The sequence below is a fragment of the Penaeus vannamei genome, chromosome 21 (genome assembly GCF_042767895.1).
Source record: "Penaeus vannamei isolate JL-2024 chromosome 21, ASM4276789v1, whole genome shotgun sequence".
NCBI lineage: Eukaryota > Metazoa > Arthropoda > Malacostraca > Decapoda > Penaeidae > Penaeus > Penaeus vannamei.
In genome coordinates, this window is record NC_091569.1 from 7,747,654 (window position 1) to 7,762,653 (window position 15,000).

Here is a 15,000-nt window from a genome sequence, read left to right on the forward strand (position 1 = left end):
CATTTGCCGGGCGGAGAAAAGCGCAAAAGAACACTGACTTTGTAGGAGACCTCTCCTGAAGTTCGTGTGTGAGTTTGCGTTGAGTCAGCTGAGTGTGCGAATGGTTAAAAAGGGGAGCGTAGCATAGAAACAGCCTTCTTGCTTTCGAGTTTATTTCAGTCACTGGTATCTAAAACAGAATGAATTGTAGCAGGAAGGCCAGAGTTTCTCGTTGACCTTGACCTCTTCCGCAAGCTGCACTTACTCCAGGTTTTGGCCTCACCAAGAGGGAGTGGCTTGTACCTCTCTTCCAAAAGGATTTAAAATCACTCCCAATATGATTAACAGAGGCAGGTAGACGGCTCGGCACCTGGCGTTGTTAAATCCCTAGACACAGAATTATATACACTCATACAATAATTATTGACTTTGGTCAATAAATTCAGGTAACTGCACTGCATTAGATTGTAGTGCGGTAGCATAACTATATAAATGTTACGTTATAGATGAAGTTTAAACCACCTAAATATTGAATGAACATGGTCGAGCAATTGGTCTGAGAACATTAATGGATCTGTGTGCCCTCGGATATAGTACTTACTAGCGTGTATGATGTACAAAAGAGTTAGTAGGATATATTCCTTCTTTCTTTATTGCAGAACCGAAAAGAGGTCTTCGATTGCCGAGACGGAAACGATATCCGTTTTTTTCCTTCCTCTGAGTGAATCTCCCTCCTCCCTGCTCACCACGTCACTGCAACATGACCCTTATGGATGGACCTTTTGGGTTGCCACCTTTATGGAGTGCGTATTCTTGACTTTTTAGTAACCTTTCGACAGGTGGGTTATTGGTTTGTAGGTCCTGAACCATATTTATTATGTAAATGGTTTCCTTTTTAGTGTGTAAAGAACATGTCCTCCCATTCCTAACAGGACAACAATATATGGTTGATATGTTGTCGCTGGAATCAAATATGCCTCTAAATAAACCAGCTCACCTTATGTAGATGTCTTTATGTTGGCTGGAAAAAATGGACCATCTGTAGCCTCTCCCATCACAGCACGTTTTTCCCTCCGCCAGGTGGAAGTGTCGCCCTGGGTCCCAGAGAGAATGACTGGCAGCAGGAGCAGGTGGCAAGGACCCGATTTATCGCGTATGGCGTGGTCGCGCCCATCTCTGTCGCCGTGGGCATCGTCGGCAATCTCTTCACCATCATTCTGCTTCGCCAGCCGCAGTTCAGAGGTCAGGTTCGCGGGTGGGGTGACCCGGTGCACGGGGGCAAACCTATCCCACTTTGTTTGAATGTTTTTGGCGATCTCGTCCGCTGCCTTTATGCGTATCAGTCATACTATCTTGATGAAGGTATGGGGAAATATGTCTGTACTATTGCATTAATCTACATTTCCCATTACGCCTGCGCTTCACTCCACTTCATTCCCCAGGGGTGACGTTCACCTACTTCCTGGTGCTTGCTCTGAGTGACCTGCTCTCCCTCTGCATGGTCGTGTCCATGTTAGTGCATTTCCAACATGAAAAGACGCTTGCCTTCTCCACGGCCGTGTGGTACGCACACTTCGAGGTGTTTCTGGTTAACATGCCCATGAGCGTCTCGGTGCTGGTCGTGGTGTTCATCACAGTGGACCGCTTCTATTCAGTGTGTCGCCCCACGCACTTCACAGCCATCCACACGGAACGCTGTGCTAGACTAGCCATTGCAGGCTCAGTTGCATTCTCAGTTCTGGTGTGGCTACCCACGTGTTTCCTCATGCAACCGGTGGAGTGCGTCGAGCCCAAGTGCACCCCTCCTGACAACCGGACGTGGTGGGTGGTGCACTTCAACTCGAAGCTTTTTCCTGAGGACTGGTATCGCCCGTACGCGTGGGTGAGGCAGGCCTTGCTGTCCTTCATCCCCATCATCCTTCTGGTCGTCCTCAATGCCCTCACCATGAGGGGCTTTCTGCGACTGCGGGCCAGGAGGAACGAGATGGCTAGGAGCTCCGCCAGTGGCAGTCTGCAGCTCACCGTCTCGTCAACTGCAGAGAGAAGGCACCGCAAGGAGCAGCACCTCATCTCGCTGCTGGTGGCCGTCATGATCACCTTCAGCGTGACCATGCTGCCCTCGGGGATATTCAATGCAATTCATACAGACAACCCTAAACACGAGACGACCTACGAGGTCTTCAGAGCTGTGGGAAACAACCTCGAAATCCTCAGCCATGCTATTAATTTCTACATGTACATCTTGTGCAGCAGAACCATCAGAGTGGCGCTGAAGAACATCTTTCGGCGCCGCCGGCAGGTCTCCCTCGCCGGAGCCTCAGTGTCAAGAGTGCTGATCGCGGTGCAACAGCTGGCCAAAAATAACGGGAGAGGAAAGACGCCTTCTGCGGAGCCCACAAGGACCGCAGGATATGCTGACACTGAAGAGTTAAGGGAGCAAGCAAATGAAACTTAGGCTGTTATTGCAGCCTCAGAAAGAAACCTAACACAGACAGTGTGAATGTGGGAGAATATCTTTCACTAGAAAGAGCATCATAAGCAGTGAGGCAGATGGTGCCAGGACCTCCCTAGTTCTCATCCCCTTGGATGGACCCAGTGTAGCCGGGTCCCTGTGCTCATGATGCAGAGGGCACAATGCCGGCAATCAGATCCCTCTGCTTAGCCAGAACACCCTTGCATAGCACAATGGCAGCTTTCCTCATTTCCAAAATAAACATGAATTTGTCTGTGAATGCTGTCAATACTCCTTTTTGAAAATGGTCAACATGAATAAGTAATAGTGCGAGAAACTGTGATACAAATACATTCACAAATATGGGTGCATGTGCATACATGACTATATGTACATTATCATGTTTTAAAGTAAAACATTAAACCAAACATCTAACAGCTATGGCTCTCTCCCCCCCCCCCCTCTCTATTTTGGTTGCAGATATCTTCAGTCAAATGATATCTGCCAACAGAGTAACGTTGTGACACAGGAAGGTAGGGTCCAACCTTGTGAATGGGGGCGGCCAGGAACAGTGTAAAGATATCAGCAGCAACACATTGTATATGTATACAATAATATATATGTGTATATATATATATATATATATATATATATATATATATATATATATATGTGTGTGTGTGTGTGTGTGTGTGTGTATGTGTGTGTGTCGTAAAGGCTATTTTTCATATGCAAATTATCAAGATGTATTAGTAAAATTATTAATGATAATCTTATCAGAGAAAGTATCACAGTCATAATTAGTACACATTTTTTTCAACATTTCTTTTCCACGACATGACCTATGCAACTCAATTATCATTATTAATCTCCAGTAGTGCCGCGACCACACGGGATTTCGAATTTAAAGTAAATCCCAAGAAAACCTAAATTTGACACATAATTATAATGTGAGTAGCATGACCGCGGTCTTAAGGCTCATGCGATGGATTGAATTCATTTCTTTACTGAGATATTAAGTGGGCATGGAAACATTCTTAACCATTAACTTTTTATTCTATTCAAAAATAATGATATACAGGTGACATACTACAATGTAAATCTTAGAAATAGATATTATATGAAACATAATATCCTCTACTAACTTAAATCAAGTCTACTTTACACACTCACTTTACCTATGTATTAAAAGTCAATAATCGTTACTTTGACCATAATAAACACAAACATTAGAAGGAATCGAGACCGTCACCCCCATTCCACCAGTATATTCTCGTTACTCATTTGTACTTAAGGTAATCGATTCCTTCCTTTTAACCTTTTCATCTCTTACATTTTACTCGAATATGGGATTCCACCCTCAATCTTTGATGCCGCTGGAACTGTCTCCTTCGCCTAATTCCTTTCCTGTATCCACGAGCCCCAAAGAATTAATACATAAAGTTTTCCAAACAAGGCAGGCATCACGGTATGTGGGGTCGCCTTATTTTCCTCCATTCCTTCTCTCTGTGCACGGGTGAAGATCAGGACGCTGTATTAATTAACACAATTCAATACACAGGGATTCCATAAATTAATTAATTCACCTATCAAGCATCACAATGTCTGATCTCAGAGGAAACACGATTTTCGATGCCAACACTTAACATACATACCTGTGCACGGGAGGAAAGCAGGACACCGTCTGACAGGACTGTGAGATACCCTTGCTTATTGCTTTCCCTCCATTGAATTGTTAACATTTAAACAAACCAACCATTTGTAAATGATTATTATAACTTACTCTATTAAATCTAACACTTAATTGATATATATATTGATATGCCTTTTAAAAAATAAATATACGTTAAGAAACGTTTTCATTGGGGTCCATACATCTTTACATTTAGAACCAATACATCATTTAAATGCCGAATTTAAAAGTCGATAAATAAATAAATATATATATATATATATATATATATATATATATATATATATATATATATATATATATATATATATATATATATATCAGAACCAATACATCTTTTAATTGCCGAATTAATATCGATAAATAAATAAATATATATATATATATATATATATATATATATATATATATATATATATATATATATATATATATATATATATATATGAACCAATACATCTTTTAATTGCCGAATTAATATCGATAAATAAATATATATACATATATATATATATATATATTATATATATATATATATAATATATATATATATATATATATATACGAACATACACACACACATATAAATATATATACATATATATGTATATATATGTACAAAACCTTGGAATTACGAAAACAGAATTAAGCTGAAATTCACTCCTGTAGACCTGACCAAGCAATGATAATAATAATGATAATAATAAATAAATAAATGAATAAATGAATATAATAATGAATAATTGAATAAACTAAAACAAAAAAATACATTTATCCTTGAACTTCAAATCTGACTATTCTGTAAAGCAGAATCCTTTACGGAACAGGATTGATCTTCTTATTTATAATTTGATGCTGCAGAAATGACCATTCTACATGCAACCTAAAACGAATCCGCATAAATCTTCGTTCATAAACACTTTATCAACGTTCATAATTACACTGCCACATAAATCTTCGTTCATAAACACGCATAAAATTACACTGACATACTATGCCCAGTGAAATGCTTTTAAAACCTTTGAGATCTTCTTTCTTCTCCGTTACTCTGCCAAGGATTGTTCTGATGTCCTGAACTGCATTAATATCACAAGGTAGGTTGCGATGAAGCTGGAAATCTGGAAGGAAAAGCGGAAAAAACACCCTTACGTTATTTTGTATAGGAAAGGAACAAAGCAGGAACATTGGAAACACACACATGCACCCACACCCACCCACACACACACACAATAGAAAAAATAAACGATTTAAAAATACCTGTGCTTGTATGCATGTGTATGAGGCATTGATTATCATTGTTTTATCATTCTTGTCATTGGTGGCTTTTGATCATTGTTACTCCTATTATCATTTTTAGAATAAGCACAAATGTTAAACTGAACACAAGACGAACCAGCATCGCACAACAAACCATAATCTAGGGACCTTGAGGTGGAAACTAACAAGGTTGACAAGAAACAAGATGTATTGCACAAAGCCAAAGCTGACATTTTTTGAGCAAAACAATGCTACTACTACTAAGCCTTTCTATGATGATCATAATCATCATTATCATTATAATGGCTTTAGGTCTTACAGTTACTATGTGTATCATTATCGTCAGCACTTTTATAAGTTCATAATTTTACAGTTCATAAGGACCTTGCGGTAGCAGGAAATTATTCCTTCTGAACATATGCTTTATCATGAGTATCCGATGCCTTCATGAATATCATCACCATCACCATTACGAAGACATCAACATTATATTCATAATCAAAGTTATATCCTTATTATTACACTGTATTATGACAGTAACAGAAATTAATTATGATGTGACCGCCATTCGTAGTGCAGCGGCAACGCACACGGCCAATAACCAGGAGTTCGTATTCGTCATGCAACAAGGTTAGCTAGGAGATCCACTCTGCCAAACATAAGTATGTCTCAAGAAGGTGGCATCCTTGCACCTTTCTGAGTACTGATAAGAACCCAGCTCAAGTGCATTGGTCCAAAGGAGGACCTGGGGAGCTCCAACAGGTAAATTCTTGGAGATTTTAGATTTTGGATGCTTCATTTTCCTACCGTAGGGAGCTGAAAACGGCCCATATGTTAGAGCTTGTGGAATTCTTTGTTTTCTCGTATGGTAATCAAGTTTCCGTAGTGATGGTGGAATGAAAGAGTGGGTCTCCACTCTCATCGCATACAGACTGTAAGACCATATTCTGAGGGCTTTATTATGAATTGAGAACCATGGGTTTTGCTGAAGAATATGCCTCCTATCCATTGTTAGGGCGAAGTTATTACAAATAAATGGTTAGTAAAACAAAGTATTATTTCATAGTCTGCTCCAAGCCACTCTTCAAAATAACAAGTGCCCTCATTACCTTGAGCTTCCATATGAGGCACTCTATGTCACCTCTTGTAGGACCTCTTCTAGCAGACTTTCATGATCAGGAAAACACTTGCCTATTCACAGCCTAGTGTTTCAGGTCATCATATAGCTTCACAAGCATGTCATACTTCCAAATAGGATTGTAGACCATCTCAAGGTCAAGAAAACTGCCATCATGTGGAGTCTCCATGTGAAAAAGTTCTGCATAGTATTTTCTTTCGTCTCATAAGCATCTGCTGAAAGGGTTAAGACTGATTTAAGGAAAATGCCATTTTCACCGAAGTCCTCCTAGACAACTTTTGCACTTGCCTGACCTTAGCATAAGTCCTTTCATATTGGAGAAATGTCACATTACTAGGTTCTTGGTGCAGCTTTTATTTTTCTACCATGATAACTTTCATCACAACACCGTAATTTAGGGAATGGATATTTCTGTTTTGAGATGAATTTTTGATGAGATGATCAACAGCCTCCTGATTAAGATCCTTGTAAGCCCTATTTGTGGAGTTTATTTAAAGATTCCAGTTTTTTTTGCAACAAATTGTCTTCTCTCCACCCCGCTGACTGAAACGAGTTACCTTCTCCAGATGTAATGAAAAGTGGTAATTTCAACATGTCTTCCATGACCTGCCAAGTGAAATTAGTTGTGCACTAGTTGAATCAATCTGTCGAAGCGAAACATGAGTAGGTTCACGAATGGACAGGTAGCTTTGGAGTGTAGCTGGAGTGAAGCCATGACCATTCTACGATCAGCAATGGCGTAGCATCTATTAGGCACTGAAGAACCGGGCTGACACTTTATCGACAATTAGGAGATAAAACAAGGAAAATGTGAGGGTATTCAAAAGTAAAATTTTGAATAACACTATAGGGAGAAAGGGAGATAGAGAGCGAGAGAGAGAGAGATAGATAGAAAGAAAGAGATAGAGAGAGAGAGAGAAAGAGATTAATTTTTCGTTGAAGAATCGCTCAGAATGCGGAAAATCACATCCTACACTGTCATTTTATCATAGCTACGCCCCTAACCAGTACTACAGAAACTGGCACCAGAAATCCCTTCAGATCTGAAGGATCATGTGTGGGAATAGGGATTTGTAGAAAAGGTATGAATTAGAATGATTATCTTCACTATGCACAGGATGTATTTGACCGGTTTTCATTATGTCTTCGTCAATAATACATATATTTCTGACGAAGATATACTCGAAGCCAATCAGATATGTCTCATTCTCATGCATATCTTTTCTGAATTTGCCACAATGAACACCGTTCAACCGGGAATGGGATGATGTATTTGGCTGCACTGTCTGGATCACTGTACCTGGTTCAGCTATGCAAACTTGTAATCAGGAGTCCAGCAATCCTCATCATGATCAAAGTCCGGGAGAACGACTGCTCTAATCACCAGTATCAGCCCACAAGCAATCTCAAAGTCAACATAAAGTGAGATTCCATAGAGAAGTCGCCCAATACATGATAACAATCTCGTTGAGGTCAGCCATTTTCCTTGAAAGCTAGTTTGACATAGACCACATTCAGCCTTAGACTCCCGAGGTCTGGTGAAGTTGATCTCTGCAGCTTGGTCGTTACGAATTGTTCAGCTGAGGGAGCAGCAACCTTTACCAGTCAGCCCTTTTCCCTTGCTAGTCGTTCATCCAGTCCTAAGGAGGTCATCAAAGTTCCTACCCAGGTGGCTTGTCCTAAGTTATAAGTTGACCAGTCGCTTGGAATAGATGCCCTCTCTGCCCCTCCCTCGCTTTGCCCAAGAATGAGCCTCACAAGCATGCAGCCTGCTAGATGGAAGGAAAATCTATTTTCTCTCCCAAGTCATCCAGTGTCAGTGGGTCCTATGCCTACCCACTGATCCAGGGGGGAGGAGGAGCAGGTACGGAGCCAGGGGGTATCCACATACTCAGGGCAATGTCGTCTTACTTCCTCTACACTTCAGCTTGGGACCGAGAGATAGCCAGTTGCCAGTGGAAGGTCCTGCACAAAGTCTTGAGAATACTAAGGCCATGAACCGGCAGGCGAGCTTGCATAGAACCGCTCTCCTTTTCGCGCCAGGCTGCACGGCGGTGGATCCACATGCAAGTCATGAAACCAGTGAACACACTCTCTTCTCTAACCCTTTCTCTCTCTCTCTCTCTCTCTCTCTCTCTCTCTCTCTCTCTCTCTCTCTCTCTTTCTTTTTCTCTTTCTCTTTCTCTTTCTCTTTCTCTCTCTGTCTGTCCTCTCCTTTCTTACCACGGCATTGTATCACGTTACCTTTACTAAGAGAATAATAATGGTGATGATAATAGCAACGATAATGATAATGGTAATGACTGTAATAATAGTGACAATGATATTAATGATAATAATGATGATAGTGCTAATTATTATATTATTAATAATAGATATTGATATTATTATCATTGCTATGTTTCTTCTCATTATTGTAGTGTTAGTAATATTATTTTATCATCGTTAACTTCATAATTAACTTCACAGTCAACATCGTTGTTATTGTGATAATTGGTACTGTTAACATTATTGTTATTATCATTTTGTTATTATTATTACTATAGTCATTTCTACTATCACCATCATTATTACTTTGTATTAATACTAATAGTAGTAGTAGTAGCATAACCATTAATTATTATTATCATTATTATTATTACTATGGTGATTAATATTGTATCATTATTATTATTACTATGATGATTAATATTGTATCATTATTATTATTACTATGATGATTAATATTGTATAATTATTATTCATTATTATTACTATGATGATTGATATTGTATCATTAATATCATTATATCACCATCGCTGTTATTATTATCGCTATCACTATCCTATCACAATGTTTAATGTTATAACTTTCATTCATCAACATCATCAATATTACTGTTATTATTAGTAGTACTGCAATCATCATTATCATTATAGTTATAGTCGTATTGGTGGAAGTAATAGTATCATTATTATCCTCATTATCCTCATAGTAATAACAGCTATGATAATGATCTTTATAAATGTCATTATTCTCACTAACAACTTTGTGTGGTGCGTTTTACTTTAACTTTCTGTGCTTTGTTTGAAATGTTTTATTGTATTGTTGTATTCTGATATTTTTCTACTTTATTTATTTTCATATTATATATAAACATATATTTTTTTGTATTATTCTACTTCCTCATGCGTTTGTCTCGCTTCCAGGCTTGGGTGATGCCCGTACTTACGTCGACCAGCCTGGCCTTCGATGCAGTGTAAAAATCCATTACACGGAAGTCCGGAAACAGGTGAAGCAGGTCGAGGAGGTAGGTCAGCTGAAGGTGCAAGATTCGAAGTCTTATCAAGGGATTACTTTGTGGTTAAAGGACATTTGTCTTCGCGACTTGAAATTAGACCATATGTGAAGACAGTATGGGTAATACCCCTATTCCACGCACCCGTTCTGGCTCCCGAACAAGGGACGTTATGGGAATGACTTTGACACGTTTATTGAAACAAAAGAAAAAATACATCTCAAAAGAATAAAGTAACTGGAATGAGGAAGGTCAATTGGGGACCTTAGCAGAGTCCAAATAGAACGCCATAGGATGTTAATGTAACTCCTTCGAACTGTAGGAACGGTAGGGACAGCTGAGTTCGGGCTACGATCCCCTCCCGTCCGATGTGAACGGTGATGAAGTGGAACGGATGGATCGTTAAAGCAACTTCAGCAACGGTAACGCAACGCTTAACGGACTGGAAGCGAACGGCCACCAGAATACACCCCGCACCAGTAGCGCTCTCACACCATTCCCTACCCTTCTCATACCGATCCCAAAGCATCCTGGGCCGTTCCAATTTCTATTTACCGATCCAAGCGGATTTGTTAACGTTCTGGTAGGGTTCCGGTACCTTCGCCATACCGTCCTGATATCGTCTGAACCGTACCAATACTGTGTGAACCGTTCCATTACCATTCCCTCAACGTTATAGCTATTGTCATAAAAGCACACCGAGCTGCGTTACCCCTCACAGTTTACTTCCGACCGAGCTAGAGTTCACATCGCCTCGCAAGAACTTTCATCAAACGCAAAAATCTCAAAAATGGCCATTTGTGTAGCTAAGAACGCTTGAAAAGGGAGGTTGAACGGCCGTGTGGAATGAGGTTTAAGTGCAGTTGGTGTAAATACAGTACAATTTATTGCACATATTTTTAAAGCCACAGTGCTTGTAATTGTATGAAAGGAGGGAGATATTTAAGATTGTATAGTAGCAATATATACTAACATTCTGAAGTAAGAGTACATTAAGTGCTATAAAAAAAATAATATACAGTGGCTAATGCATATACTCAAAATATACCATGTATGCTTTTGTGGAAAAATATAACATATCTTACCTGTTTTTCTAATTCAGGGTCAGAGGTTGCTGTTCTGTAACGGGAAACCACAAACCGCATGCTGTTAACCTGTTGAAAAGAATGCAGACGTTTCTGATGTGATATGCTGGGAATACAGATTGCTAAATGATCTTCATGATTCCTAAATATTTTGAAAACAGTTTAGACAAACCTCAGATAATAAGTCCAAACTGGTTACAAATTACGTGAATATTTTTCCTTTCATCGGAAATACAAGATTCTTCCACCGACCCTTGACGCAAAATGACCTCATTTACGAGTATTAGGCTTACCTTTCCCCTCGCCTCTTCACCGACGCAGCATAAGATGACTAGCACAGATATGCTGTAGAGGATGTACAGGAGTAATTCCCATGAAGCTGATGTGTTGTCTGTATCTTGTATCAGGCTGTACGTATCGTGTATGATCCAGGCGACGGAGAGAGACGTGATGACCAGCGACGGGAGGCCGAAGTAGCGGTTGATGAGCAACTGGCACTCATGGACGTGGACGACTTTTCTGCTGAGTTCCCGCATGGCGTTTGCCTCACTCTCCCCTGGCACCTGGGCTTCCCTCGGCCCCTCGAGAAGGCTTCCTAGGCCCACGTGTGATTCTGACGAGGCTGTGTGGTCCGCCGGGGCGACGGAAGCCTTCGTCCGCGGTTCAACCTCGAACAGAATGTTAACTTGCTTGGCCCTCTTAGTGCCGTACATGCTGTCGCTTATTTTGATTTTGGCGTTGAAGGATTCAAAACTGTCTGTTAGAACTAAGTATAGGAACTTGCCAATCATGTAAAGAGATAATGTATACACAGACGTCATAGCGCTATACACAGCATAAAATGCGACAGAAGACAATGACATAAACGAAATTGTTGATCCCAGTAATATACCCACAGCGACGGAGACAATATAGAAAACATGGAGGAGGATAGTAACCACATAGCCTTTGTCATGAGTGATTGTCCATTCGCGCATCGAGGATCCTGGCGAACACATATCTAGGTGAGAAAAGAGACACTGCAAATCACCCTTCTTCAGCCACAAGTGGAGCTGCAAGATGAGGATCACCAATACTTCTATTCCTCTAAGAATCTTTCTTAAAGTAGAGCTGGTTACGCTACTGGCGGCAAGAACGGACCAAGCATTCAGCAAGGAAATGGATGCGTGAAAAATGACATTCGCCAAATTGAATGAAATTATGAGGTATGACCAAACCCGTAGACCTATCCGGGGTTTGAGTCCAGGGAACAAGTTTTTACTGTCACGGCCGTCCCACGAGTAGGGGAAGCCTCCTAAAGCCTTGAAAACGATGGCCCAGAAGCGTAGAAACCGCGAGTAGACGGGAATCCCAGAAGCCATGACGAGCAGGTAGCAGTAAGCAGGCAGTTACAGGCGTAGCGACCGGACTGGCGGTAAGCGACGTCGGGCTCCTCTTGCCGATAACCAGCGAGTCATTGGGCGGAGGCGTCGGAGGCAGTATCGACCCGAAGCAATTAAGAAGGCGTGTCTCTCAGACAGTACTTGTTCAGCCTTTTATCATAATCGTTCCTGAAGGTACTCTCTTTCTCTCTCTCTCTCTCTCTATCTATCTATCTGTCTCTCTTGTTCTTCCTCCCTCCCTTCCTCTGTCTCTCTCTCTCTCTCGCAATCTCTCTCTGTCTCTCATTCTCTCTCTCTCTCTCTTTCTCTGTCTCTTTCTTTCTCTCTCTCTCTCTCTCTCTCTCTCTCTCTTTCTCTCTCTGTCTGTGTCTCTGTCTGTCTCTCTGTCTGTCTTTCTGTCTGTCTGTCTGTCTCTCTCTCTCTCTCTCTCTCTCTCTCTCTCTCTCTCTCTCTCTCTCTCTCTCTCTCTCTCTCTCTCTCTCTCTCTCTCTCACTCACTCACTCTCCCTCTCTATCTATCTATCTCTGTTTTTCTTCCTCCCTCCCTTCGTCTCTCTCTCTCTCTCTCTCTCTCTCTCTCTCTCTCTCTCTCTCTCTCTCTCTCTCTCTCTCTCTCTCTCTCTCTCTCTCTCTCTCTCTCTCTCTCCTCCTTCTCCTCCTCTAGCGGCCTCTCATCCGAGGAGTCTGCGGTTCGCAATTTTCGCCTGGAGGTTACCGCTGTGGCTGGGTATCGCGGTGGGTAAGGACAAAGCTTAGATTAGTCAGCACCAGCTAACGCTCGTTGATCGAGTCAGCATTAGTCGACACCGCCCGGGCTCATTTTATAGGCATAGCCTCAGGCTCAGCTTCGCATATTGAGCTTTTCCTTATCCTGTCAGGGAGCCAGGGTCAGAGGTGATATCTTAGTATTTGTGTCGTGGGGCCCTTACTAGATTCTCGACAGGATAGTTTTGTGGCTTGTCAGGCTTTCCATAAATTTAGGGAATTCAAAAAGAAAATTCACGTGACTTCATATTCTGGAAACTCTAAAGAACAATTCTTCGCGTTGGAAATCAAACGACACTTGACAGCCAAGGACAGAAACAATCTCCACACATGACAATAGGCTCCTGGAGGGACTCACGAGGATAGACAAGAGGCGGAAAAAATGACGGAAATAAAATATGGAGTTTACAGCAGGCCCGACCAGGAAGCTGCTGTTGCTTCGGTAAAATATTGTAATTTTATGATAAAGAAAATTAAATACCGACAACAAACTGACGTACTTTACCGGCGATGTATTACAAAGCATTAGATAAAAAGCTTCAGTACTGGAGATGTATTTAGTGTCGGTGACAAGGATTGATACTTTTGGGGAAGTGATTGGCACATTATCTCTGCTTGTTGAGCGGGCACATAATTACATGTTTCGTGATTAATAAACTTGTTAAGACTGACTTTGTAGGAGACCTCTCCTGAAGTTCATGCGTGAGTTTGCGTTGAGTTAGCTGAGTGTGCGAGTTTTAAAAGGGGAGTGTAGCGGAGAAACAGCTTTGTTGCTTTCGAGTTTATTTCAGTCGCTGGTATTTAATACATGGAGTGAACTGTAGTAGAAAAGTCATATGGTAGTTATCAACCTTAATACACAGATAGAATTATTCGATCTTATATTAATTTTCGATAAATTTAGAGTTACCCTTTAAATGCGGTCGTCCACTTTCTTCCGTGTTAATAAAGAAAACGGGGGTAGTGAGCTTAACTGTCGGGGTGTCTATTGATAAATTACTGAAGACACTAGTAAGTGTTTACCTTCAGTTTATCTTAAGGTTTTATTATCGATACTACGTAAATAAAGAAACTGGCGAGGGTTTGGAGAAAAATAGGAAACTAAGGTTACTAGCAAGAATTAAAAGGGGATTTTTTTTCTAGGATTAAGGATTTGCATCGTGCGATTTCTGTATATTATGGTTATTATGTTCAAATATTTCCTTTTAAAGAAATTCAGCTTGAAGATTTGCAAGTCTTATGTATCTATTATCTATAATTATGATGAAAACTCAGTGCCTCAAAAGTCTATGAAGAAATCGAGATGTCTACTTTGCATAACTAAGATAATATATTTCCATCAAATGCAGATTTTTCCTTTTGGAGACAGTATAGCAATATTAAGGCATTCGCTTCAATTGGCGCCTGAGTTACTGCCTACAATTACTTTGTAACTACTTGTTTACATGGGTCCAGGAGGCGGCTTAACTGTGTGAAAAAGTCGTAGATCTGTAATGGCAAGGTCCTGGGTTGACGTCCTCTCAGTCAACTAAATTCTGGCCTGCTGCTAACACCATGTTGGGTTAAAGTCGGGGCGGAAAGGACCTGGCCATTCCACCGCCTCATCCCGCGGTTTGGTACACATGTTCCTCTACTGACATGCGGCCGACGTCCACCTGGATATGGGACTAACTTTGAATTCTGACGCGGAGCCTAAAGGACAGTGGCTGCCAAGTCTCTTCACTGTGGAGAAGACAGTGAATGATATCAACCGTGGAATCATGTTGGATTGTTGACTGATTATATGCCGCTGCCTTTGCCGAAGCGTCGTGGTATTTACTTTGCCATTTTTATTCCCTTTGGCGTTTTTTTTTTCTTCTTTCTTTCTTTCTTTTCTTTCTTTCTTTCTTTGTGTGTGTGTGTGTGTGTGTGTGTGTGTGTGTGTGTGTGTGTGTGTGTGTGTGTGTGTGTGTGTGTGTGTGTGTGTGTGTG

At 40.9% G+C, this 15,000-nt stretch overlaps 1 protein-coding gene and 1 long non-coding RNA gene across 2 annotated transcripts in view; one reads left to right on the forward strand and one right to left on the reverse strand.

Annotated features, from left to right (window-relative positions):
• The window catches only part of LOC113807838 (probable G-protein coupled receptor AH9.1), a 5,933-nt gene extending 3,074 nt beyond the window's left edge, over nucleotides 1-2,859 (forward strand). Inside the window, exons 2-4 of the mRNA XM_027359136.2 lie at nucleotides 639-782; nucleotides 1,060-1,221; nucleotides 1,422-2,859. Of these exons, the coding sequence (XP_027214937.1) occupies nucleotides 740-782; nucleotides 1,060-1,221; nucleotides 1,422-2,434 (1,218 nt within the window). The 5' untranslated portion in view covers nucleotides 639-739 and the 3' untranslated portion in view covers nucleotides 2,435-2,859. The remainder of the gene's footprint in view (nucleotides 1-638; nucleotides 783-1,059; nucleotides 1,222-1,421) is intronic.
• The window catches only part of LOC138865438 (uncharacterized), a 69,590-nt gene that overhangs the window by 26,313 nt on the left and 28,277 nt on the right, over nucleotides 1-15,000 (reverse strand). The gene's annotated exons all lie outside the window — the stretch shown is intronic.